Source organism: Triplophysa dalaica, chromosome 19 (genome assembly GCF_015846415.1).
Source record: "Triplophysa dalaica isolate WHDGS20190420 chromosome 19, ASM1584641v1, whole genome shotgun sequence".
Lineage (NCBI taxonomy): Eukaryota > Metazoa > Chordata > Actinopteri > Cypriniformes > Nemacheilidae > Triplophysa > Triplophysa dalaica.
The window spans coordinates 446,296-472,500 of record NC_079560.1 but is presented as its reverse complement, the minus strand read 5'-3'; the positions used below and the strand labels follow the sequence as shown (position 1 = coordinate 472,500).

Genomic DNA, 26,205 nt, shown 5'->3' with positions numbered 1-26,205 from the left:
TGTGCATGGCTTTTAGATTTTTTAAACATGTTTTTATTAAAAAAACATAAGGGTAACGAGTAAAGAAGTTAACATAGAAATGCATTTTACACACACATATATCTATCAATATATATATATGAAGTTTATTTCCAAAATGAGATCATGAAATCATGTGTTTTTTATTGTGCATTACAATTAATATCAATCAAACTGCAGTTGGTTTGTTTTGATTTAAGCCGTAATAACTCAAACAATACTGCTAACTAACTGTGAGAATCTGGATTTCGTCCTGTCCTCTACAAATATTGCATCTGTGTTTAATACAAAGTTCATATATCATATGTATTCATTCGTATTCATTCCTATTAATATTAGCTTCTATTCACATAAGATGTGCCTTACATTCTTGTTGTTTAACCTCGTTGAAAGTTGTATCGTATCTTATACTGTCTTATGTTGATATAAGTATCTGTTGTCTCCATCTCAAGGTTCCTAATAATGTCTAGGGACAATTGTTTTGTTATTGTAATATTAATATGTAATCATATCTGATTGTTCAGGAGGAATAAGACTAAACAGAAAGTCTGGTGATTTTCCACTCTGGTGGTTTTATATGACACCTCGTGTTTCAAGCTTATAAATATTAGTCCTTAAAACAAGAAACATTGGACTCTTATTGAACAAGCACTTGTGTCTTTGTCAAACTTTGTCTCCTGGATCCTGAAACTCTGTGTGTTCAGTCGACTAGACTCTTCAACCGTAGAATATTGTTTAGACATGGGGACATAAGAAGTTAACATTCTTACACTAACACAATGAAACATCATAACATAATAATAAATAAACTCTTCATATATATATATATAAAGTGAAAGTGACCTATTTGTCAGATATGGTGACTCATACCCAAAATTTGCTTGAACACATCAGAGAGTAGTGAACACACACAAACACAAACACACACAAACACACACACACACACACACACACACACACACACACACACACACCCACAGGAGTGAGCAGCTATCACTGCAGCACCGGTGAACAAGTGATGGTAAGATGTCTCACTCAATGTCACCTCAGTCATTACTGGCCCTGAGAATCCAAACGCCAACCTTATGATCATGATATAGTGTTGTGTTGTGTTGAAGTATCTTCTGGATGACGGAGTTTGTGTTCAGTAGAGAATGTAGATGATGATGAAGTCTTTCAGTCTTTCAGCAGGTGTCCTGATGGACTTTACACTTCTTCTGCTCATGTTCAGTTCATCTGTGTTCATCTGCTCTCATTCTTCACTGATGACACTCTTCTACATCTTTCTGCTTCATCATGACACACTGAACAATATACAATAGATCATTAATAGAGTGAATACGTCTGGATCAACATCACATGAACATTAATGATCAAATACTCACAGCTTGGTCTTATGTCGTTTAGACTGTGACGCCGCACAAGTTTGTGTGATTTATTCTCTTTTGATTCAGTGGACGACGAGTGTTTCTCTGTGATCTTCTGTGATCTCTGATGATCCACATGTGATTCATCACACTTCATCATCTCTCCTGAATCTCTAGTCTCTCTGCTCCTGAACACATGGAATATCACACACTGTGTCAACATTTACAACAACACAAATCACACAAACCTCCAAAACAAATGACATGACAGGAGTTACTGTAAAGTGGAAGTGACTTGTTGTCAAACCTTTATTCTTTTAACTCTTATTCTTCTCAGTCTAGATATGAACATCAAAATCTATTTCACAGTTTTAATGTGATTGTCCATGAATAGGAAGATGACATGAGGACTTTAGGCCCGAGCAGCTGTGTGAAGCTCTGTTGTGTTCTTCTGGATTAGTTTTTGTCACACGTACAGTCCACCTTTATTCAACCTTTAGTACTAAGAGTCTTAAACTTGTGTTCCGACTGGCTATGTTAGGGATAATGTACCGGCAGCCGGTTGTTATCGCTGATATAAGCCCCGACAGTGTGATCAGGACCTGACGTGAAGACGAGTGTCATTTGTGTCACTTTCTACAGAATGCAGACCTTCCGTGAGGAAAAGCCGTTTACTTCCGGTTTTAAAAAAAGAAACGATGATCAGGCAAATTGGTATAATCATATGTATTATGTCCTATATATTATTAAAAGATTTATAATGAATTTTTGTTGAATATTAAACTGCTCCTCTCAAAATGATTTGCAGCATTAGTGTTACAGGGTGTTATTAGTTTGAGTGGTTATTATTTGAAAATAACAAACCTTGGAATGTTGCGACTGGCCAATCAGAATCAAGCTCTCAAATGATCCGTGCAATAAGTATTAATATCATATAATGGTCTGATCCAACAGACGAGCTACTGTCGCTCAAAGTGCTGAAGAAGTCATTCTGGTTCTGTCATAACACACAGTGCATCACAGTTTGTTGTGTATGGATCTGCAGAAGGACACTAACACAATATTGTGAAGGTGGTGATGTCATGTCTGATCAGTGGTGATGTAATGAATCATCGTGTGCCGGTTGAACATTTTTTATTTGAGTTGGAATTGGATTTAAAACTGCAGTTTAGTTCTGTTATTTGACATAAAATATAATTTTATTTTACAAAGAATTGTGAATCATTTCAGAAATAATAAATGGGCAATTGTTCATTAATTTGCTTCAAGTTCAACACATTCTATAAAGAAAACGTGTATGAAAGTGCATCACGAGCTGAATGAATGTCACATCCAGAGCTGTTGAATATGAGTCACGACGCTCACATAGACCTCCAGATAAAGAATGGACAACAGTAACTCGCGTCATGGAGTCTCTGATACTTACACACATTTCACAGAAGCTCATTCATTTCTTTTCAGTGTCTCACAAAAGGATTTGCAGTACATTGTGTGAAATAACTGCATGTTTTCACATTTAATGACTTGGCAGTTAAAATTAAATGTTAAAAATACACACAAAGACTGATCTTACATTCACATCACTCCCAAGATAAAATGCTGCTTTAAATGTGATCAACGTAGTTATCAGAACACACAATGTGCTAATATTTATCTAAACTTATGCAAATACAGTTGCTGTTATCTATCATCCATTTAAATAGGTTGAAAGCACGGATTTGTTTGGAACCACCACGTGTTATAACAAGAGTAAATAAGAAAATATGGCTTCCAGCTGTAGCTGTTTTTTTCACATGTTTCCTGTAAATGGTCGCAGCGGTGTGCAGCAGTGTTTGAGATGTGATTCTCTTCTTTGGTGGGTGTTTCATGAACATCAGTCCAATCAGCAGCATGTGTATATCCCACACAGTATTAAAGAGACAGCTCGCTCGATGGGTCAAAGTAAAGATGTTTAAATGTGTCCACTGTAGATCGGTAATGTGAAGCTGACACGCTCTGTTACATGTTGCTGTGGCTCAGTCATATTAAAGGATAACACTCCACTGATATTATTGTTTGATATGTACGGTTACTTGTTTTGTTTGATATATAGAGAAATCGAAAGTGAAAGAACCATGTGCTTTTCCTGAACGACCTGCGTACTGTTATGGCAGTTTTTTAACACAGGAAGACCGACCTAAGACAGTTATATTTCCTTATAAATCAAGAAAAACAAAACACTGGATTGAACGCACCAGCAGCCCTCCTCACAAGACGTCAGGGACCTGCACAAACATTTTAAGGTGCATGAGCTCAAGTGGAAAAAAGGGACTTCTCATTCATTCATCTGCTCATGTCATTATTTAATCTGACACTACTGTTATTACTGTACACGGCAATTCTGTGAAAATGTCAACATGACTACCAGAGGTTTTCACTCAGCAGTTTTTCTCTGGTAACAGCACAGATTGTATTATTAGGTGGTTTATATACTCATGTGAGATCTCTCTTCAAATTTGTGAGTTTCTTCACTATATAAGTGACTGACTGATGTGACGATCATGTGTGCTTCATCTTCACTATATAAGTGACGATCATGTGTGCTTCATCTTCACTATATAAGTGACTGACTGATGTGACGATCATGTGTGCTTCATCTTCACTATATAAGTGACTGACTGATGTGACGATCATGTGTGCTTCACCTTCACTATATAAGTGACTGACTGATGTGACGATCATGTGTGCTTCATCTTCACTATATAAGTGACTGACTGATGTGACGATCATGTGTTCTTCATCTTCACTATATAAGTGACTGACTGATGTGACGATCATGTGTGCTTCACCTTCACTATATAAGTGACTGACTGATGTGACGATCATGTGTGCTTCATCTTCACTATATAAGTGACTGACTGATGTGACGATCATGTGTGCTTCATCTTCACTATATAAGTGACTGACTGATGTGACGATCATGTGTGCTTCATCTTCACTATATAAGTGACTGACTGATGTGACGATCATGTGTGCTTCACCTTCACTATATAAGTGACTGACTGATGTGACGATCATGTGTGCTTCATCTTCACTATATAAGTGACCGACTGATGTGACGATCATGTGTGCTTCATCTTCACTATATAAGAGACCGACTGATGTGACGATCATGTGTGCTTCACCTTCACTATATAAGTGACTGACTGATGTGACGATCATGTGTGCTTCACCTTCACTATATAAGTGACTGACTGATGTGACGATCATGTGTGCTTCATCTTCACTATATAAGTGACTGACTGATGTGACGATCATGTGTGCTTCATCTTCACTATATAAGTGACTGACTGATGTGACGATCATGTGTGCTTCATCTTCACTATATAAGTGACTGACTGATGTGACGATCATGTGTTCTTCATCTTCACTATATAAGTGACTGACTGATGTGACGATCATGTGTGCTTCATCTTCACTATATAAGTGACTGACTGATGTGACGATCATGTGTGCTTCATCTTCACTATATAAGTGACTGACTGATGTGACGATCATGTGTGCTTCACCTTCACTATATAAGTGACTGACTGATGTGACGATCATGTGTGCTTCACCTTCACTATATAAGTGACTGACTGATGTGACGATCATGTGTTCTTCATCTTCACTATATAAGTGACTGACTGATGTGACGATCATGTGTGCTTCATCTTCACTATATAAGTGACTGACTGATGTGACGATCATGTGTGCTTCATCTTCACTATATAAGTGACTGACTGATGTGACGATCATGTGTGCTTCACCTTCACTATATAAGTGACTGACTGATGTGACGATCATGTGTGCTTCATCTTCACTATATAAGTGACTGACTGATGTGACGATCATGTGTGCTTCACCTTCACTATATAAGTGACTGACTGATGTGACGATCATGTGTGCTTCACCTTCACTATATAAGTGACTGACTGATGTGACGATCATGTGTGCTTCATCTTCACTATATAAGTGACTGACTGATGTGACGATCATGTGTGCTTCATCTTCACTATATAAGTGACTGACTGATGTGACGATCATGTGTGCTTCACCTTCACTATATAAGTGACTGACTGATGTGACGATCATGTGTGCTTCATCTTCACTATATAAGTGACTGATTGATGTGACGATCATGTGTGCTTCATCTTCACTATATAAGTGACTGACTGATGTGACGATCATGTGTGCTTCACCTTCACTATATAAGTGACTGACTGATGTGACGATCATGTGTGCTTCATCTTCACTATATAAGTGACTGACTGATGTGACGATCATGTGTGCTTCATCTTCACTATATAAGTGACTGACTGATGTGACGATCATGTGTTCTTCATCTTCACTATATAAGTGACTGACTGATGTGACGATCATGTGTGCTTCATCTTCACTATATAAGTGACTGACTGATGTGACGATCATGTGTGCTTCATCTTCACTATATAAGTGACTGACTGATGTGACGATCATGTGTGCTTCACCTTCACTATATAAGTGACTGACTGATGTGACGATCATGTGTGCTTCACCTTCACTATATAAGTGACTGACTGATGTGACGATCATGTGTTCTTCATCTTCACTATATAAGTGACTGACTGATGTGACGATCATGTGTGCTTCATCTTCACTATATAAGTGACTGACTGATGTGACGATCATGTGTGCTTCATCTTCACTATATAAGTGACTGACTGATGTGACGATCATGTGTGCTTCACCTTCACTATATAAGTGACTGACTGATGTGACGATCATGTGTGCTTCATCTTCACTATATAAGTGACTGACTGATGTGACGATCATGTGTGCTTCACCTTCACTATATAAGTGACTGACTGATGTGACGATCATGTGTTCTTCATCTTCACTATATAAGTGACTGACTGATGTGACGATCATGTGTTCTTCATCTTCACTATATAAGTGACTGACTGATGTGACGATCATGTGTTCTTCATCTTCACTATATAAGTGACTGACTGATGTGACGATCATGTGTGCTTCACCTTCACTATATAAGTGACTGACTGATGTGACGATCATGTGTGCTTCATCTTCACTATATAAGTGACTGACTGATGTGACGATCATGTGTGCTTCATCTTCACTATATAAGTGACTGACTGCTGTGACGATCATGTGTGCTTCATCTTCACTATATAAGTGACTGACTGCTGTGACGATCATGTGTGCTTCATCTTCACTATATAAGTGACCGACTGATGTGACGATCATGTGTGCTTCACCTTCACTATATAAGTGACTGACTGATGTGACGATCATGTGTGCTTCATCTTCACTATATAAGTGACTGACTGCTGTGACGATCATGTGTGCTTCATCTTCACTATATAAGTGACCGACTGATGTGACGATCATGTGTGCTTCACCTTCACTATATAAGTGACTGACTGCTGTGACGATCATGTGTGCTTCATCTTCACTATATAAGTGACTGACTGCTGTGACGATCATGTGTGCTTCATCTTCACTATATAAGTGACCGACTGATGTGACGATCATGTGTGCTTCATCTTCACTATATAAGTGACTGACTGATGTGACGATCATGTGTGCTTCATCTTCACTATATAAGTGACTGACTGCTGTGACGATCATGTGTGCTTCATCTTCACTATATAAGTGACTGACTGCTGTGACGATCATGTGTGCTTCATCTTCACTATATAAGTGACTGACTGATGTGACGATCATGTGTGCTTCACCTTCACTATATAAGTGACTGACTGATGTGACGATCATGTGTGCTTCACCTTCACTATATAAGTGACTGACTGATGTGACGATCATGTGTGCTTCATCTTCACTATATAAGTGACTGACTGATGTGACGATCATGTGTGCTTCATCTTCACTATATAAGTGACCGACTGATGTGACGATCATGTGTGCTTCACCTTCACTATATAAGTGACCGACTGATGTGACGATCATGTGTGCTTCATCTTCACTATATAAGTGACTGAATGATGTGACGATCATGTGTGCTTCATCTTCACTATATAAGTGACCGACTGATGTGACGATCATGTGTGCTTCACCTTCACTATATAAGTGACCGACTGATGTGACGATCATGTGTGCTTCATCTTCACTATATAAGTGACTGATTGATGTGACGATCATGTGTGCTTCACCTTCACTATATAAGTGACTGACTGATGTGACGATCATGTGTGCTTCATCTTCACTATATAAGTGACTGACTGATGTGACGATCATGTGTGCTTCATCTTCACTATATAAGTGACTGACTGATGTGACGATCATGTGTGCTTCACCTTCACTATATAAGTGACTGACTGATGTGACGATCATGTGTGCTTCATCTTCACTATATAAGTGACTGACTGATGTGACGATCATGTGTGCTTCATCTTCACTATATAAGTGACTGACTGATGTGACGATCATGTGTGCTTCATCTTCACTATATAAGTGACTGACTGGTGTGACGATCATGTGTGCTTCACCTTCACTATATAAGTGACTGACTGATGTGACGATCATGTGTGCTTCACCTTCACTATATAAGTGACTGACTGATGTGACGATCATGTGTGCTTCACCTTCACTATATAAGTGACTGATTGATGTGACGATCATGTGTGCTTCATCTTCACTATATAAGTGACTGACTGATGTGACGATCATGTGTGCTTCATCTTCACTATATAAGTGACTGACTGATGTGACGATCATGTGTGCTTCATCTTCACTATATAAGTGACTGACTGATGTGACGATCATGTGTGCTTCATCTTCACTATATAAGTGACCGACTGATGTGACGATCATGTGTGCTTCATCTTCACTATATAAGTGACTGACTGATGTGACGATCATGTGTGCTTCATCTTCACTATATAAGTGACTGATTGATGTGACGATCATGTGTGCTTCACCTTCACTATATAAGTGACCGACTGATGTGACGATCATGTGTGCTTCATCTTCACTATATAAGTGACTGACTGATGTGACGATCATGTGTGCTTCATCTTCACTATATAAGTGACTGACTGATGTGACGATCATGTGTGCTTCATCTTCACTATATAAGTGACTGACTGATGTGACGATCATGTGTGCTTCATCTTCACTATATAAGTGACCGACTGATGTGACGATCATGTGTGCTTCATCTTCACTATATAAGTGACTGACTGATGTGACGATCATGTGTGCTTCATCTTCACTATATAAGTGACTGATTGATGTGACGATCATGTGTGCTTCACCTTCACTATATAAGTGACTGACTGATGTGACGATCATGTGTGCTTCACCTTCACTATATAAGTGACTGATTGATGTGACGATCATGTGTGCTTCATCTTCACTATATAAGTGACTGACTGATGTGACGATCATGTGTGCTTCATCTTCACTATATAAGTGACTGACTGATGTGACGATCATGTGTGCTTCATCTTCACTATATAAGTGACTGACTGATGTGACGATCATGTCCCGACCCGACATTCAGATTTCTTTTAAAGCTGTGCGCAAATAGAAAGACGCACACACATTTCCGTTTAAAAAACAGTTTTGCAACATGTTGTCGGGACGGAACACATGTGCGCCCACTGCACTGCTTCCTGTTTCCACCCAGAACAAAACTTTAACTCGACAACAATCTATCATAACATTTACTCCAACACAGCTTCTGTCACTTCCTCACAGCGCACTTTATGTTTTGAGTTTCTCACTTTCTGTTCAGTCGTGTTGTTTGTTCTTTATGACTTTGCTTTTGTGTGTTTTTGTTAATAAACGTTTTGCTTGAGGAGAAGCCCTGTCCCGTCACACAGATACAGCACATGTGTCTGTCAGAAGAGAAGGTTTACAGTTCGGCAGAGAGATGAGATCCATACACACAACAAAAGGCCTTTAAGTGTCATTCAGTTTAGGTGTGACATGATGTATTTATGGCGTTTTACTTAATTTGATTAATTATTACAACATTTAAAGTCGAATGTCAGCATTAAATTTACCAAATACTAGATGTAAATTTTAGCTGCCTGTTTGATTTGAGGCAGGTATTTTCAAAACAATGATTTAACAACAAAAAGTGCATTCTTTGTTCCACAGAATGACATAAAACGATAAACACGAGACAAACAGCAAAGACTTCAAAGTGACTTACGACATGTATGTAGCGATGTCCACAGTTTCCTGTGATCATACAGATAATCCTGTAAAACAGCCCATAATAATTACAGCATTAGTGTTGTGATCGCGCTCGTTGAGAGACGAAGCTCCATCAGAACATCAACTGTGCCTCGCACCGGCTGAAGTGTCTGTGTCAGATCTCAGGCTTTGTGAGCAGGAAGTGGAGCTCTTGACGCCGAGCGACAGCGACCTCAGTGTGGGGACTTCCCATGTGGCACGTTACGCGCAGAAGCCATCGGTACATTATTTGTCTAAGTCAGTGTTCGTGTTTTAGTGTCGCAGCTGAACCCACACTTCCCGATAACAGTTGAACACACTTTATTCACTTCACACAGTGACAGAAGTTGCCTCGCGCCACGCTCCGTCCAAGCCCCCACGGACCATTGTATCATTTGCATATAAACGTCACAATCAAGCACTCATTCACGTTATACACTCGTACAAATAATGTTTAAAATGCGGCACTTCCAGGTTGTCCGACGACGAACAAAAGACGGCGTCCCGGGCTCTGGGAGAATGTACATCCCGGATGCCTTTCGCATCCACATGAGACTTCTCGGTCTGCGGACCTCACGGAGACCAAGTCAGTCGCTGGTCTGCAACATTCAGGTCCATAGAACGCGCAGCAGCATTCAGCAGTCGCGGGTGTTTCTGGTCGATGTCCAGCCAGTCGCTGGTACTCGGTGTCACTGTCAGTGTCTATGAGGTCCTTCTACGCCTTGGCTCACCCCTGAGCCCTCCCTCAGCATCCGGTACGCTCGCAACCACACGAACCGGTGGCCGCGCTCCTAGCATCTCCCTATCTCTGGAAACCCAACAGGAATTTTGGGCCCCGCATGACAAAAAAATCTAATCAAATGAGGCCCCCTCTGCGCAGCTGTTTTCAGCTCATCTCTAGGACCTAACTGTCCCATCAAAAGCTTTACATAACTCTAATTAAAGGCTTGCAACTGTCTTGCTTCTTGTAGTTCTATGTGCACAATATTTACTGCTGGTGATTTGTACATGCATGCAAGTCTAGTATGCAGTTCACTATTTGATGCAAGATTTAAAGCAACAATAAAAAATGTGCTGAAGGTTATCTTTTACAGTCTCAATGTATTTTTATTGTCAAATTTGACAAAATGGAAAATGTTCTTAACAAAATTATTATTAATATTCCATTTCATTTTCTACCGCTTATCCGAACTACCTCGGGTCACGGGGAGCCTGCGCCTATCTCAGGAGTCATCGGGCATCAAGGCAGGATACACCCTGGATGGAGTGCCAACCCATCGCAGAGCACACACACTCATTCATTCACTCATTCACTCACTCACGCACTCACTCACTCACGCACTCACACCCTACGGACAATTTTTCCAGAGATGCCAATCTACCTACCATGCATGTCTTTGGACCAGGGGAGGATACCAGAGTACCCGGAGGAGACCCACAAGGAACTCCACACACACAAGTCGGAAGCGGGAATCGAACCCCCAACCCTGGAGGTGTGAGGCGAACGTGCTAACCACTAAACCACCGTGCCCCCTATTATTACTATTAATTAATGAAAATTAAAATAAAGAAAAACGAAAAAACTTAAAGATATATTAACTTTTCAATCAAAATAAATTAACATCATCCTCTCAAAACAATGAAATCAGGGTCCGTGTACTTTTGCGTCCATTCGTTTTTCTTTTTTTAACCATGACGATAAAAATAAAATATAAACGGTTGTTGTATTTTAAGCAAAAAAAGTTACATTCAAAATTTTGAATTAGAACTGTATTCAGAACATTCTACGAAAAAAATGTATATTGACTTATTTTCAGATTTTTGTTTATGACTTTTTGCACCTTACTTTACATTTATAAAATACACAAATTAATATCGAATAAAAGCGAATTGTACTAGTTTTCTGAGGCCAAATTAGTGACCCGGAAATATTTTTTCCCGCACCATTGAATGCGAAGCACCATGTCTCTGGAACCGTACAGACATGATTTTAAAACATCACACACACAAGGACGTTGCTGAGCATCTGTCTCAAATTGGTGTTGGACGAGGTTGTTCGGCGAGGACTGTTAGAAGATTTAGATTTTTGAAGCCATGATCCCGAGCTATCCGTAGTGCAACTAACACAAATTGCATATACATTACATTAAATATCCAGAAGTTAGACAAGAATTATTTAAAAAAATTGCATTTTTGTAAAACTGAAAAAATAGTTGTATACCAATAATTTGATTTTCATTTATAAAATAATTTTAAATAAGAAAATGTACTTTGTTTGTGGTTAATCTCTCCATTAACTTGAAAACAAATATAAAGAAAAGCACATTTTTTGTTTTTTATATAGTTGTTAAAAAAAGAAAAACGAATGGACGCAAAAGTACACGGACCAATATGTCATTGAGACACGGATCCTCTACATTGAAATAAAGCTTTAAAATCGCTGTTCCTGGAATTTACCGTAACACACTCAACATGCGCGCAGCTGAATCTAAACAGCGGCTGTCTTGAGCGCAGTGATTTACTGCACATGGCTTTATTTGTCCAAGTTCATGTCTCTTAAAGATGCAAACAGTGTGATTTATATTCAGGTTGTGTAATTATTGTCAAGGTTTTCTTTTAATAAGGTAAAATCAGTCGAAAAAGACTTTAATATACACTGAATGTTAAAACATGAGCTACATGGTTCTTGGCACACGAGTAACTTCCATTTTTTTAATGAATAAATGTTTTTACAGTTAATGTTAAGCCCTAAAACTTTTATAAGAAGAATTTATTTTCCAGGTAGTGTTTTTGTGAGCGGGGTGGGGGTCTTTGGGCATTGTTGAATACAGTGGGGGTCTTTAAATCAGATGGTTGAGAACCCCTGTTCTAGAGAACTGAACTCACGGGTTTGTCTTCTGCAGAACTTCACTGAATATTTCTCTTAATTTAACACCTGATTCAACATCATGTGTGTTTGAACAGTATACTGTCATTCTGCTTGTGTTATTGTGCCGTTTATTCAGATTTTCTGTAGGCGTATATGAAGTAAACCCAGGTCACATGTATCTGATTTAGATTTTTCTAATCATACTGACATACATTAAGATATTTTACTCAAAACAGGATTAAAATGAACAGGCACTTGCTGATGTAACATCAGTTTACTTGATAATAATAGATTAAGAAGTTAGTTACTCTGGGTAATGTTGTGCTTGAGCTGGTCAGCAGACAGTCAGACCTCTGGGGGTGATGGAGGGGCTTCACAATGGCTCTTAATGTGAGAGCTGAACCCGTGACGGTCATGAGAGAGAGAGAGAGAGTGAGAGAGAGAGAGAGTGAGACAGAGAGAGAGAGAAAGAGAGAGAGACAGCGAGAGAGAGAGAGAGAGAGAGAGAGAGAGAGAGAGAAAGAGACTCAGTCAGACTCCAGTGAGATCCATCAGAACTTCTGTGGAATCTAATTACTGAAGAATTCTGGTAAGATCTGATTCACATGTTTCATGTAATGTGTTGTGTAAATGTTTCACTTGTAGAATGATTAAAATAACCTTTTACAGCTTAAACTAATTAAAAAGCTCAAATCAATGGTGTATAATCTATTGTGTGACGGTCTGATTTAAATTCCCATATGTTCATTTCTTTATCTTGATATTAAAAGTTTGTCTTTTGATTTTAGGATGAAATGTGAGAACAGCATATTATGGGATGTATACAGTCTGATATATGATGTGTGGTGTATTGTGTCCGTGTTAAGCAGTTGTTTGTTTTTTGTGTGTGTGTTTTTCTCACGTGTGTAGTGATTTGTCAGCATGTCTTACGGTGGCTCGGGTTCAACATCTCGAGGTGAATTCAGCGTTCACTTCTCCAGCAGACGCGGAGGAACAATCACAGCAGAAGAGTCAGTCTACAAACACACACAATAATCAATCACACAATACACAAACAAACAATAATTAATAACTCACTTAAACACAATCAATCATGCACATCCAGATATTTCACATCAGTTGTGCTGTGTCTGTGTGTGTGTGTGTGTGTGTTCAAGGCAGCTGATAACAGTGTGTTAAGTGTGTGTCTGTGTGTGTGTGCGTGTGTTTGTGTGTGTGTGTGTTTGTGTGTGTCCAGGGCAGTGTGTTAACTGTGTGTCTGTGTGTGTGTTTGTGTGTGTTCAGGGCAGTGTGTTAACTGTGTGTGTGTGTGTGTGTGTGTGTGTGTGTTCAAGGCAGCTGATAACAGTGTGTTAAGTGTGTGTCTGTGTGTGTGTGTGTGTGTGTGTGTTTGTGTGTGTCCAGGGCAGTGTGTTAAATGTGTGTCTGTGTGTGCGTGTGTTTGTGTGTGTTTGTGTGTGTCCAGGGCAGTGTGTTAACTGTGTGTCTGTGTGTGTGTGTGTTCAGGGCAGTGTGTTAACTGTGTGTGTGTTCAGGGCAGTGTGTTAACTGTGTGTGTGTTCAGGGCAGCAGGCATCACTCTTCTGGTTGTGATTCTCAGCGCTCTGCTCATTCTGGGATGTTGGTTCTACCGCAGACGCAGTGGATACAGAAAGATCCGAGTGAGTCTGTGATCACGTGTGTAACGTCTGAATGATCTGATACATCACTGTCTCTGTATAATAATCAGTCTTTAAGAGTTATGACTGTGTGATATAATAACCTGATGTTGTGTGTGTAGAACGGCCAGTCGTGGAGAGAGATGATGAGATGGAGTCAGCACACTGAAGCTGGATCAGGAGAACAAACCAAAGTGGCGCTGAATGAACTCAGCAGCATCAAGACTGTGGTAAACACAATTCACTTACTGCTTTAAACCAAACATCACACAAACGATAACAAAGTGTTTCACTGTCACATTTGCTGTTCTGAGAACATGTGTAGCCAAGCTGCTATTACCCAGAATTCCTGAGGGGATAAAGGAGACATGTGATGTGCTGCACGCAGAAAGGGCTTTAGGTCACTGGTGCTGTGAGGATTACAAATACTGAAGTGATTCTGTGTGTGTGTGTGTGTGTGTGTAGGTGTGTGTGTGCGTGTGCGTGTGTGTACTTGTACATCTATCTTTATGAGGACCGGTTTGAGTTTTAGACCAGCAGAGTGAGGACTAAGAGAGTAAAGTGTGTGTATGAGTGTGAGTATGTGTGTTTGTGTATGAGTATATGTAGGTGTGTGAGTGTGTGTTTGTGTGCGTGTGTGTATGTGTGATTATGAGTTTGCATGTGTTTGTAAGTGTGTTTTGTGTATGAGTGCGTGTGTGTTACACAAGTAACAGAAGTGTGATTTTTGTGCAGTTACTCATGAGCAACAGTTGTACAATTGCATGCGTTAAAGGGTTGTAATGCACAACGTGGAGGCCAACAACCAACCGACACAAAGTGCATTAAAACCCTTTAACCTACGGTGTTAAAAAACTGTTATTGACGTTTATGGTGTAATTTTAGTTAATTTTGGTTTTAATGCACACCTTCCAGCCAATCAGAATCCAGTATCCAATCAGACTATGGTATAAGGAGATAATAAATGTTTTCGTATTCCTTTCGCTGTATGATGTTGTTTTAAATGTTCTCTTGTAGACTCCCAACGCTCCTCCAGCTTATGAGAAGATCTTGTCTGGACCTTCACCTCCACCTTACTCCCCCTGAAGAACCAGCAGAATGTTTAACTACAGCCGCTCATCTTCTTCTGTTCCTCACTACAGCTTCTCCACAATACAGACGTCTAGACCACATACAGAATGTTAATCCACATAATCATATGATCATTTTAAGAAGAATGCCAAACATTTGAAGAGTTTGGTTCCAAAATGAGAACTTTTTTTTTAAATCATGTTTTTTAATGTTCATTCCAATTAGTATAAATCAAACTGCAGTTGGTTTGTTTTGATTTAAGCCGTAATAACTGTGAGAATCTGGATTTCGTCCTGTCCTCTACAAATATTGCATACAGCTAACTTGGAAAATCAAAACACGTTTTTGGATCTCATTTTAGAACCATACTGTTTATTTGTAGTTTTTAAGCCGATTTATGCACACAGTATTTGAAAAAACGCTTCTTACTTTAATATTACAGATGAGAATGACTGAAATAACGTTCTTCATGTTTGAATAACTCTCTTTCAATTCAGTTTTCACAAACAGATGCTGAATGACTTGTGCTTTACACAGGTGCAGTTTCACTGTTGTATAAACGGTTTATTGCATCAGAATAAAGACATCACAGCACTACACAACAGTGTTTCTTTTCAGTCTGAGTCCGTTTTAAAATGTAACAATTTCTAAAATCTGTAAGAATGTTAAATCAACGTTGAATGCTTTTTCTTCAATCATAAATATGTCATGTTTATTGTCATGTTTTCATACAAACACAAAACCAAACAGTTTTCAGATCAAATGTGATAATACTCAACCCGAGCGTGTCTGAACACAACACGCTTGTATTAAAGAACGACTCTGAAACAAAAACAATAATACAAATTGTTTGATGAAAACTGCTACACAACATTCAAACTCTTGAATACAAATGGAGTACAAAAAACACCAGGCACACAAACACATTACTGGCCTGTTGAAATGTCTACACTTCATGAAAACACAACTCCAAACATAACAGAGACTATACGTGTGTTTTGAAAACAGTGAAATGTTATTCCGTCTTGTGACGGCAGAAAGCACAGAACACACTCTTCAGTGATCAAGTCTCTCAGGATTCTGTGTTTGGGATCTCAGTGGATCATCAGCTACAGTAACTCTTGTGATTGGATGATTGACTTGAGCCGTCGTTCCTTCTCTTGTAACGTGTGTGTCAGATGATGTTTGGATTACATTGAGAACCGCTCCGTCTGGACTCAACAGAAGTTTGCTGAAGGTGCCGCTGGTCATGTGTAGAGCGGATGTGCTTTGAATTTGTGTTAGTTGGGGTGAAACAACAGGTTTTCCGAAAGTTCCAGGTTGAAGCGCTCTGATTGGCTGACGGAGTGTCATTATAACAGAGTCCACGGATGGAGGAACGGTGGCGACAGGGGTGACCTGACAGCCGATCGGTGGAACCGTCGCAACAGGAAGATTCTGCATTCTTGTTATAGTGCCCCTCATGGGTGCTCTGGTCATCACTGGTGCATTCTGGGAAATCACAGGTGACTGTAGAACTGCAGACGTTGTGCTCAATAAACGTCCCTGCGAATGAGAACAGACGACAGACGTGGAAGCGCCGCTTGCGCTCGGCGACGGATGAAGTGTGAGATCTGAGGTCTGAAACACAGGAAGTCTCACAACGCTCGCCAAGCTGGGTTCTGATGACACACCAGCAGGAAGAGTATTAGAAAGACTCGACTGCTGACAGACTCCATCTGAAGATGTGGTGGGTGATGGAAGTCTGACCTGCGACGACACTTTTGTACCCTGAAGGACCGATGGACCTGAAGCGTTCGAACCTCTGGGAGTAACAGACCTGAGACTGCCGCCAGGACACGAGCTGGAGATGAGCAGAACATGAGTGCCAGCAGCAAGACCTCGAGGAGGAACCAGAAACCTGGTGTTGTTGATGAGTAGTTGAGTTCCGGGAGCCAGCGGTGCGCTGGTGTTGATCACAATTTTCTCCTGCACGCTTCTCACCCCGGAGCTCGTGACAGAAGGACATGACGTAGAACTACTTCCTGTTTGCACCGAAGTAAGATGGGATGTCACAGGTGTTGTGTGGGGAACAGATGAGGGGGGTGACATCACGTGTAGTTTAGTAGTGTGTTTGCTCATCAAACTTCCGGAAAAAGAGGAAAGTGAATCTGAGCCGAAACCTGATTTATTATTCAGAACGTTGAGCACGGGTGATGTGGACGGGTCCTTCACAACACACAACAGCTCAGAGGACGCCATGTGACCCGTGCCCAGGGTTGAAAACGTAAAGGTCTTTCCATCAGCAGAAGCAGCCATCTTGTGAACGCCATCACCGCTTCCTGACTCGTGACTTTTATCAGCTGCCATTGACGTGACAGGTGTGGTTTTAGTGGAGACTTCGGTCTTGCGTGCGCTCAACATCCTTGAGTTCAATCCTGGAAAACAGATGCTCTGGATGTTCATCACCGGACCGGCAGCGCTGCTTCCAATACTCGTCTTCAGATTGGGAATCATCTTCAAGGCGTTGAGCGCGGGCGGGGAAACGTTGGACACACCTTTTGGAACAGAAAGTGTGGAGTTGTTAGCGACGGATGGGTGATTAACAAACATGACCCTTGACCCCGGCGTCACACCCGCTGCGGAAGACGAGGTGATGTTGGATGACGGGTCGAGCAGAAACATCTTCTGGAGTGAGGACTGATCTGATGGCATCTCCTGCGGGGGATTCCCGACGCATTTGGAGACGGAAGTCTGCACGTTACTCGTCATTAATCTTCTTCCTGAAGATGAATCGCTGCAGGTGACAGAGGAGGTTTCCGTCCTGACACTAGATGAGTTGAACCAACTGAAATTCTTGACGGGGGGTGAAGATGTAGCGCTCGGGGAGTCAGGAACAGACGTGGAAGTTTTCGACACGAGAAAGGCTTGAAGTTGTGGAGAGATGGTAAAAGAGCTGTGCGGTAAAGTGGCGCTTCTGTTCTTCTCTGATGTCTGCACTTTCACCACTCCTGTGTTTCCTCCTCGGGTCGTGACGAGAATCGACTGCGAGTCTCTGATGCACACAGTCCTCAGCTCTTGTTTTGGTTCAGTGGTGTTTGTATGCCCAGCGGTTGTGGGAAACGCTCTTAAAATAGGTGAAACTGGTGTTGGGTTGTCACCGGTGTCTTTCAGTGGCGCTACCTGCTGGACAGGAACCTTGTTTTCACGTACAGTAAACCCTGCTGTAGCGTTGTGTCTCTCAGTGCTCTGACTTAACAGATTTGAAGGTAAAATAACAACCTGTTTATCCTCCGGTCTGTGATGTGATGTTGACAAGATCACAGAAGCGCCGCCTTGCTGAAGAAGCCCCACACCTCCTGCGGTCTTATACACCAGCGGACCAGTGCTCTGTGATGTTACCGTGGTGACGGGATGAGAGCGGGATGCCAGTGAGCAGGTGGCTGACGGCTGGACAGGTGTCACAGGTGCTGATGTCGTGTTCTCCTCTCGAGCTCTCTGAGCCATTAGAGCAGCGCTGGGATGATTTATTAAGGTCACTTTGTTTCCCACACTCCTGGCCAGCAGCGCCTGAATGGGTTTGTGAGTCCCCTGAAAACTCGGGACAGATAAGACTGAACATCTTTCTGATGGTTGTATGTTTGTCGTGTGATCGCTGGTCTCCACACTGGGACTCGAGGAACTCTGGGAGTCTGTTTGTCTTTTCTCCAATGCGTTCAGATCTTCATTCAGTAAACCGTGACGGCGTTTTGAAGCACGTGTGAAGGGTCCCGTCTCATGAGCTGACATGATGACATCAGGCCTGCGATCTGTCCATCTTGATTTGTGATTTACAAGATGGTTTACGTGCGCTGAAAAAAAGCACAACACGGATCAATCTCAAGAAATATTAAACGTCAAGATCGCGGCGATTTTACACATTAATTTCACGATACACAAAATTGTTCTTTAAATTATGTACGGTTGGATGATTTGATGTTAATCACACCAAGGCAGGGTCACATGTTTACAATCTAATATTGATCTTTGGAGGTGTCAGCGGGGGGTGAGATGTTTGTGACTCACCTTCGGCCTCAGGATCTTCATTCAGTGCGGTGACTTCTCCTGTTGTGTGTGCGCACAAAGAATCCTCTTCAGCGTCTGCCGTATCCATCTCCTCTCTGATGAAGTTCTCATATTCAGGGTGTTTTTTGAAATCGTCACACTCCTTTTTCAAACGCACTCTGTTAAGAACAAAACAGGACTATTCACCGAGCTCTGCTACCAGGAAACCACAGATGCATTGAGGTGGAAAAACCCCAGAAACATGTAGAATGCAGTGAAGTGTAGCCGTCTCTGCGCGTTACAGAGAAAAGCTCACCTCCCGGATCACTTCTTTGTTTTACAGCAATGCAGAGGTTTGGGAAAGCAGTGAAGGGTTGAAGTAAAGGGGAAATATACTGTATTATTGCACAGATTCAACATTTGTATTTAGATGATAAACGTGTGTTGATGTTTTAAGAGCAAAGGGCGATCCATGGTGTTGTCAAACATGAATATTTCAGCAGCGTGAGACGAATGATATTCACTGCAGGAACACAGCTCAGTTCATCTGGATTCATCTTTACCTGTTCTTCTGAAAGGCCTTGACCAGTTTGGGTTCCCATGGCAACAGCTCATTCAGCAGCCTTATAAGTGTGATGTGTAACTCCTTCACAGTGGATCTCTTGTGTGGCCATCTTCCCTGAAACATCAAACACACACTTTACTGACCTAAGATCAACACCTTGTGTCTCATCACTTCTGTCAAATGTATCTCATGTCCATGTAACAAAATAAAAAAATGTATGTTTGTAAAAACACACAACACAAAAACATTGAAAATCTCTTAATTACATTTATAAACGTATAATGAGTTCAGGGTATGATTATATAATATAACACTTTGACTTTGATTTTATGCCTAAATTATTAATAATAACACTGAATATGGAACTGGTGCAGATACGCTAAGAGTCAGATATATGCTTTATGTACTATGAGGTTTCAGACAAATTAGTTTGTCTGTGTATCAATCTGTGTGTGTCTAAAATCTTTATCTGCATATGTGTGCATGTGTATTAATCTGTCTGTGCGTGTATGTGTGTATGAATCTGTGTGTGCGAGTGTGTGTATGAGTCTTAATCTGTGTGTGCCTGTGTGTGTCTGTGAGTGCGAGTGTGTGTATGAGTCTTAATCTGTGTGTTTATTAATCTGTGTGTGTATGTACGTGTGTATTAATCTGTGTGTTTGTGTGTTTATTAATCTGTGTGTGTGTACGTGTGTGTGTACGTGTGTATTAATCTGTGTGTTTGTGTGTTTATTAATCTGTGTGTGTGTACGTGTGTATTAATCTGTGTGTTTGTGTGTTTATTAATCTGTGTGTGTGTGTACGTGTGTATTAATCTGTGTGTTTATTAATCTGTGTGTGTGTACGTGTGTATTAATCTGTGTGTTTATTAATCTGTGTGTGTGTACGTGTGTATTAATCTGTGTGTTTATTAATCTGTGTGTGTGTACGTGTGTATTAATCTGTGTGTTTATTAATCTGTGTGTGTGTACGTGTGTATTAATCTGTGTGTTTGTGTGTTTATTAATCTGTGTGTGTGTACGTGTGTATTAATCTGTGTGTTTGTGTGTTTATTAATCTGTGTGTGTGTACGTGTGTATTAATCTGTGTGTTTATTAATCTGTGTGTGTGTACGTGTGTAATAATCTGTGTGTTTGTGTGAGTGTGTTGCGTGTGTGTTCCCTCTCTTACTAACAGATCTCTTTTTGGTGCTGTTAAACTCATCTAGTTCATCTTCAGTTCGACTGATGAGACGTCTGAGATCATCCAGACTGGAGCACACCAACTGCACACAAACACAAACAGTGATGTCATCAACACATCTGGAAGAAACACTCATGCTGGTCGGTCTCATGAATGTCACCTGTAATGATGGTTCCAGGGGCAGCAGTGATGATCCTGTTCTTCTCTTCATAGTCTTACTGTCAAACACTTTCCCTGATCACACACACACACACACACACACACATCATTAAACATTTGTGTAACTACCACAATAAATGCAATAAACCAACTAGATTAATCCATTTTCTGATGACAGTGGATGATGGATGCTGCAGGGTTGTCAGAGTGTTGTTAGGTTTTTAATAACGCAACTTTGTGAATGTGCAGATGTTTAGTTGGTTGTAAGATGTTGTTATTAAATTGTTCAGATGTTTTAAGTATGCTGCTATGAGACTAGAGGTGCCGTGGCTGGTTGCTAAGCGCTGTTCTGCTGTTGCTATGGTGTGAGTGACAGTCACAGATATCACAAGAACACTCTTGATAATCTCATCAGAGTTGAACAGAAATGTAAACTCACTCAGTTTGTGTTTTTTGGTTCTGTTGGCCGCTCTCTGCACCCGTTTCTTCATTCTCTCATTCTCCTGTTTTCTCGTGTTGGTCTTCCTCATGTTGAGCTTGCTCTTCTTCTTTCTCTTCGCACGCCTTGTCTCCGCCGTCTCATCCGTGGAATGGTCTCGTTTGCGCCGGTTGATTTCAGGCCGGCTGTGGTTACAGTGAGAACAGCGGCGAGTCGATGCTTCAGAACATTCAGTGCAGGGAGGTTTGTCCTGAAGGTGCTGGCGTGAGGTCAGAGCTGGAGATTTGCCTTCATAACAGCCGTCTCCTACTCTGAAGCGCATCTCACTGTCTGACGACTCGTTCACGTCTTTTAAATCTTCTACCTGCGGAACGCCACCAGAATCTTGTGTGTGCTGGGAACAGATGCTGGAGGAGCGTCTCACTTCCTCTTCTTTCACCTCTACGCTGTCGATCTCCACCTTCACACCATCTTCAGATTGAAGCTCATTCACCTTGACCTCTGACCCCTGGGACCTCGGCTCCTCCTCAGACCTCTTGACGTGGAACGACGGAAGAGGAAACTCCATTGGGAGACAGGGAGTCTGGCAGTAGATCCTCAAGTCTGCGCCGCAGAAGTGTGGAAAGTGAATGTAGGCGTTCTCATGACCGTCGTAGCCCAGGACGGACTCTCTGCACTCGTGAATGGGCTGCCCGAGAACAGCGTCCTGGACGTCTTTCTGCGTTTCGTACACGTGATCACAGAGTCCCTTGAGAAGCCAAACGCGCCGGTTAAACGAAAGCAGGTGGAACGGCGTCTCCTCCAGCGGATTCCTCTCCCCGACGGCCCAGAAGAACTGATGGCACAGACCGAGGTGTTCGGCTCGCGCGACCTGCTCTTCAGCCCTGCCCACCGACTGATACCAGCCCTGAACTCTCCGCCGAAGCTCCGCCTCCCACTTCCTGTACGGTAGCGCCGGGCGACGCTGGAGGGTCGATCTTTTGTGTGGAGGGCTGAGCAAAGAGGTCATGACCTTGGAGAGGAAGGAACTTGAGCGAGGCATCAGGAGGCAGCGCTCTAGCTCGTAGAAAACAATCTCAGGAAGGTTCAGAGCCGTCTGAGCCAAACACAAGAAGTGACCGATGGCCGGCAGCTCCCACGTGCTGTGGACTGACCACGGTTCTGCCAGAGACAGTAATGAACGCTCCCAATCCTCCAGCTCTTGAGTTGACACCTCCTCTGACTCTTTCCTCTCCAGCTCTCGCCGCCTGCGTGTCAAAGAGCAAAGACCACACATGACTAGTGTGAAATGAATCTTAACATGTGCTAAAGTTGAATCTTTATTTATTTCGTTCCGTTATGAAGGTCTTAGTCTAATGGTATTGTGTTTATTGTATTTTCTAATGGGGTTGTTACATTTTTACGTGAGGAACAATAAAAGCCAAACATCTAAACATGCACTCAAGAATCACTGGATGTGGAACATGTGTCAATATTGAGTTACATCATCTCACCGTTTCTCTTCTTTGGCTCGCTGCAGTTCTTCGAGTCTCAATGCTTGAACCAGAATGGACTCACTGCCGCCCACAGTAATGGCCGCGAGGTTTCGTGGGACGGAGCGCCGTCTGGACGATGAGCCTGCTGGGGCTTTTTCATCTTCTGTGCCAAAGCGTCCTCTGGATGTCACGGCCAGTGTGGTTTTCTCTCTCAGTGTTCTAGTGAAGAATAAAAACATCATCCCCATCACAACACCAGTACAGGTCAGAAGTGTCACAAGGTCTGGATTAGTAATGCAGAAGGCGTCTGTATTGGTTTCGAGTATTGTTCGTCTGCTATTTACATTTACATTTAGTCATTTAGCAGACACTTTTATCCAAAGCGACTTACAAGTGGGGTAGATAATGGAAGCAATTAGGACAGCATAAGTACAACAAAAGCATAAGTGCAATCAAAAAGAAGACTCACATAGCCTAACACAGTATACGGAACCATTCATTTTTTTTTTTTTTTTTTTAGAGTAGAGAAGAAAAGAGTCAGAACAGATCAGTCAGATGTTGGCGGAAGATGTGTTTTCAGGCGTTTCTTAAAGATGGCTACAGAATCTGCAGATCTTGTAGCAGTGGGCAGATCATTCCACATAGGTGGAACAGATCCGGAGAAGGTGCGCGAGAGAGATTTTTTACCTTTATGGGATGGCACCACAAGACGTTATATAAACACAACTAGTGCAGTGCAGTTTGTGTTCTATTGTTTAACATCAAATGTCTCTAAATGTTATCCTATATATCAACTTTATTCACCATCGCCTGAACACCGTTAAACAATGTTAACGGGGTCATATGATACGGCTAAAATGAATATTTCGGAATGTTTTAGATGTAATGCAATTTTTTTACAGGATTAGAGGTTGAAAAACGCTGTATTTTCCTCATACCGTTCATGTTTGTATCTCCTCTTTGCTCCGCCTCTCTGAACCGCTCAGATTTTTGACAGAGCTCATGACTCTGAAAAGCGAGGTGTGCTGTGATTGGCCAGTTCACCAGTGTGTAGTGATTGGTGGAATAATGCAAGCGTGTGAGGGAAATGTAACGCCTCTCACCATATTTGGAACATCAGTTTCCTCTTTAATTGTACTGACAGGTACACCACCTTACTTGAGTCTACATTTGGGTGGTCTTAGTCACATCAGACCACCAACTGACGTACATGTGAGGGGGTGTGGTCACACGAATGCATCTTTTGGTCCAAACTATTTCATTTTTGCAATTTTAATATTTAATTTTGGTCTAATACAAGAATGGGCAACTTATAATGAAAAACATGTATTGGTGCCATATAACCGCTTATCAACACCTAGAGACGATTTACCTGGACAGCAGAGTGAGTTTCTGCTCTAGAATCACCTCGAGTTTCTGGGCCTGTTTGGACTTCCAGTGATGGACTCCATGAGAGCGGTAACAGTTCTCTAACATCAGTCTGAAGTCAGCCACAAACGCTGTGATGGATTCATACTCTCCTTTCACAAACTTTTCCTCCATCTTTCTGAAACACATCTCACCATCAGGGGCCTGATCCCTGTGCGATCCGGGGCCGACGAGATGCCAAAACGGGGCCGTCGTAGCTTTGTGCTTTTCTGAAAGGAAGCTTTGAAAGATTCTGTAGGCCTGTTGGATTTCAGGCGCGAGACGATCTTCATCTTCAACAGTGCTGGACCCTAAAGACCTGCTGTCGTCTTCGAGGGTCACCGTGACCCTGTCAGGATCCACTTCGCTTGTTTTACAGTGTAACTTGAAATTCTCCAACCCAGATTGGTCAGACAAACCGTTACACAGTCGCTCCGACACCTCCAGACATTCGGACTGGGGTTTAAACATGCAGGAGGTCAAGGTCAAACGGTGGTTCAGGTTCATGTCAAAGGCAGCGTGTGACACGGATTCACATGTGTGTCCACTCTTCATTCTCTGACTGTCATGCTGAGGGCCTCGCATACCTGCACCTCCAGCATCATCTGTCAATCAATGTCATTCTGTCGTCACATGACGTCATAGCTGTTCCTGATGGACACTGGTGTGATAAAAAGCAACAAAAGTTGACTTACTTAAAAGTTTCAAAAGTCTTAACCAAGTGCTTCATTCAAATGCATTATTGTGAAACTCTACTTTAATATTGACGAACAAAGAAAACTCATAATAGTTTAATGCAAACTAAAGAAACCCTGAATACATGTCACATCCGATTCAACTACAGCATCTGTCAGCATGATTTCTACTTAATTTGTGTTTCAATCATTATTTGATGATTTTAAGAGCTTTTCTCACATTACCGGTGCGCTCTGCTGTGCTGTTGTAAGAACCATGAAACCAGCCGCACTAGGCCGCAGCGCCGGCGGCCTCGAGTTCACTCTCACACCCGGGACAGGTCGCCTGAGATGGGCAGCCTCCGGTCTCCCTCTCGCAGACTTCTAAAGCTCATAGTTCCAAAAAAAAATCCCACAAATAAACCATTTAAATCCGAAGCGCTGGGGAAATAAAAATATCCATGTAACTCAAAACCAACGAGGATCAAAACGCGTTTAATAAGATGAAAGAAACACAGCGACATTGAGAGAGAATCACAGAAACACAGCCGCTTTAAGAGTGCGCGCGCGCGCCTGACTGTGTGAAACCTTAATAGCAAAATATAATAATACATTCTCATAAAAATGTGTAAAAATTCATAAATATAACAAGGACTTTAAATTGACACACACATGTGTATGTTTAAATAAAGTATTCAATAATTGTACATATTGTTAAATAAAAGTGTATAACTATATGAACAATGAACAACGACAACCCTACATTGTGTTTTTACATATTAATAGAAAATGCAGAGTTAGAAAAACAAAACTTGCAGTTAGCATTAAAGATTTCACAATGACTTTAAACAATTTAATAATTCATATTACAAAAAAATCTAGTACTGTTTCTTCTGTATTCTCTTACCAAGTTTTTTGAGTTGTTTTGTATTTTGTGTGTGTATGTTTTTGCACTATGAATATATGATAATATAATACAGCGCATTTAAAACAAGCAGAAGTTTTGACCACCAGGTGTCACTGTGAGACTTCACGCCGCGTTTGACACCAAAGTATCGCGATACTTCGACATCGTTGC

General features: G+C 41.4%; 2 protein-coding genes across 4 annotated transcripts; one reads left to right on the top strand and one right to left on the bottom strand.

Annotated features, from left to right (window-relative positions):
• Nucleotides 1-12,950: 12,950 nt before the first annotated feature.
• On the top strand, nucleotides 12,951-15,594 carry mlana (melan-A). Its single transcript, XM_056731192.1, has 5 exons — nucleotides 12,951-13,063; nucleotides 13,384-13,484; nucleotides 14,039-14,135; nucleotides 14,255-14,362; nucleotides 15,150-15,594. Exons 2-5 carry the CDS (start codon nucleotides 13,396-13,398, stop codon nucleotides 15,216-15,218), a joined length of 363 nt encoding a protein of 120 aa, XP_056587170.1. The 5' UTR covers nucleotides 12,951-13,063; nucleotides 13,384-13,395; the 3' UTR covers nucleotides 15,219-15,594.
• Nucleotides 15,595-15,741: 147 nt separating this feature from the next.
• LOC130407872 (uncharacterized protein KIAA2026) lies at nucleotides 15,742-26,107 on the bottom strand. 3 transcript variants are annotated; one of them, XM_056731190.1, is made up of 10 exons: nucleotides 26,035-26,107; nucleotides 25,374-25,517; nucleotides 24,419-25,114; nucleotides 23,065-23,265; nucleotides 21,572-22,818; nucleotides 21,134-21,207; nucleotides 20,966-21,055; nucleotides 19,790-19,905; nucleotides 19,248-19,405; nucleotides 15,742-19,033 (listed from the first exon to the last, which is right to left on the bottom strand). In XM_056731190.1, exons 3-10 carry the CDS (start codon nucleotides 25,036-25,038, stop codon nucleotides 16,260-16,262), a joined length of 5,280 nt encoding a protein of 1,759 aa, XP_056587168.1. In that variant the 5' UTR covers nucleotides 25,039-25,114; nucleotides 25,374-25,517; nucleotides 26,035-26,107; the 3' UTR covers nucleotides 15,742-16,259. The 3 variants fall into 3 exon arrangements, with proteins under 3 accessions (XP_056587168.1, XP_056587167.1, XP_056587166.1); XM_056731189.1 differs by lacking the exon at nucleotides 26,035-26,107 and having other exon boundaries at nucleotides 25,369-25,694; XM_056731188.1 differs by lacking the exon at nucleotides 26,035-26,107 and having other exon boundaries at nucleotides 25,374-25,694.
• Nucleotides 26,108-26,205: the final 98 nt, after the last annotated feature.

What these genes read in the sequence shown, in the direction of transcription:
- mlana (XM_056731192.1), top strand. Translation starts at nt 13,396, where the DNA reads ATGTCTTACGGTGGCTCGGGTTCAACATCTCGAGGTGAATTCAGCGTT. An exon ending in GGAACAATCACAGCAGAAGA is followed by an intron (nt 13,485 to 14,038) that starts GTCAGTCTACAA and finishes GTGTGTGTTCAG; the next exon opens with GGCAGCAGGCATCACTCTTC. An exon ending in TCAGCAGCATCAAGACTGTG is followed by an intron (nt 14,363 to 15,149) that starts GTAAACACAATT and finishes GTTCTCTTGTAG; the next exon opens with ACTCCCAACGCTCCTCCAGC.
- LOC130407872 (XM_056731190.1), bottom strand. Translation starts at nt 25,038, where the DNA reads ATGCGAGGCCCTCAGCATGACAGTCAGAGAATGAAGAGTGGACACACA. An exon ending in AAACTCACTCTGCTGTCCAG is followed by an intron (nt 23,266 to 24,418) that starts GTAAATCGTCTC and finishes ATTCTTCACTAG; the next exon opens with AACACTGAGAGAGAAAACCA. An exon ending in AACCAAAAAACACAAACTGA is followed by an intron (nt 21,208 to 21,571) that starts GTGAGTTTACAT and finishes GTGTGTGATCAG; the next exon opens with GGAAAGTGTTTGACAGTAAG.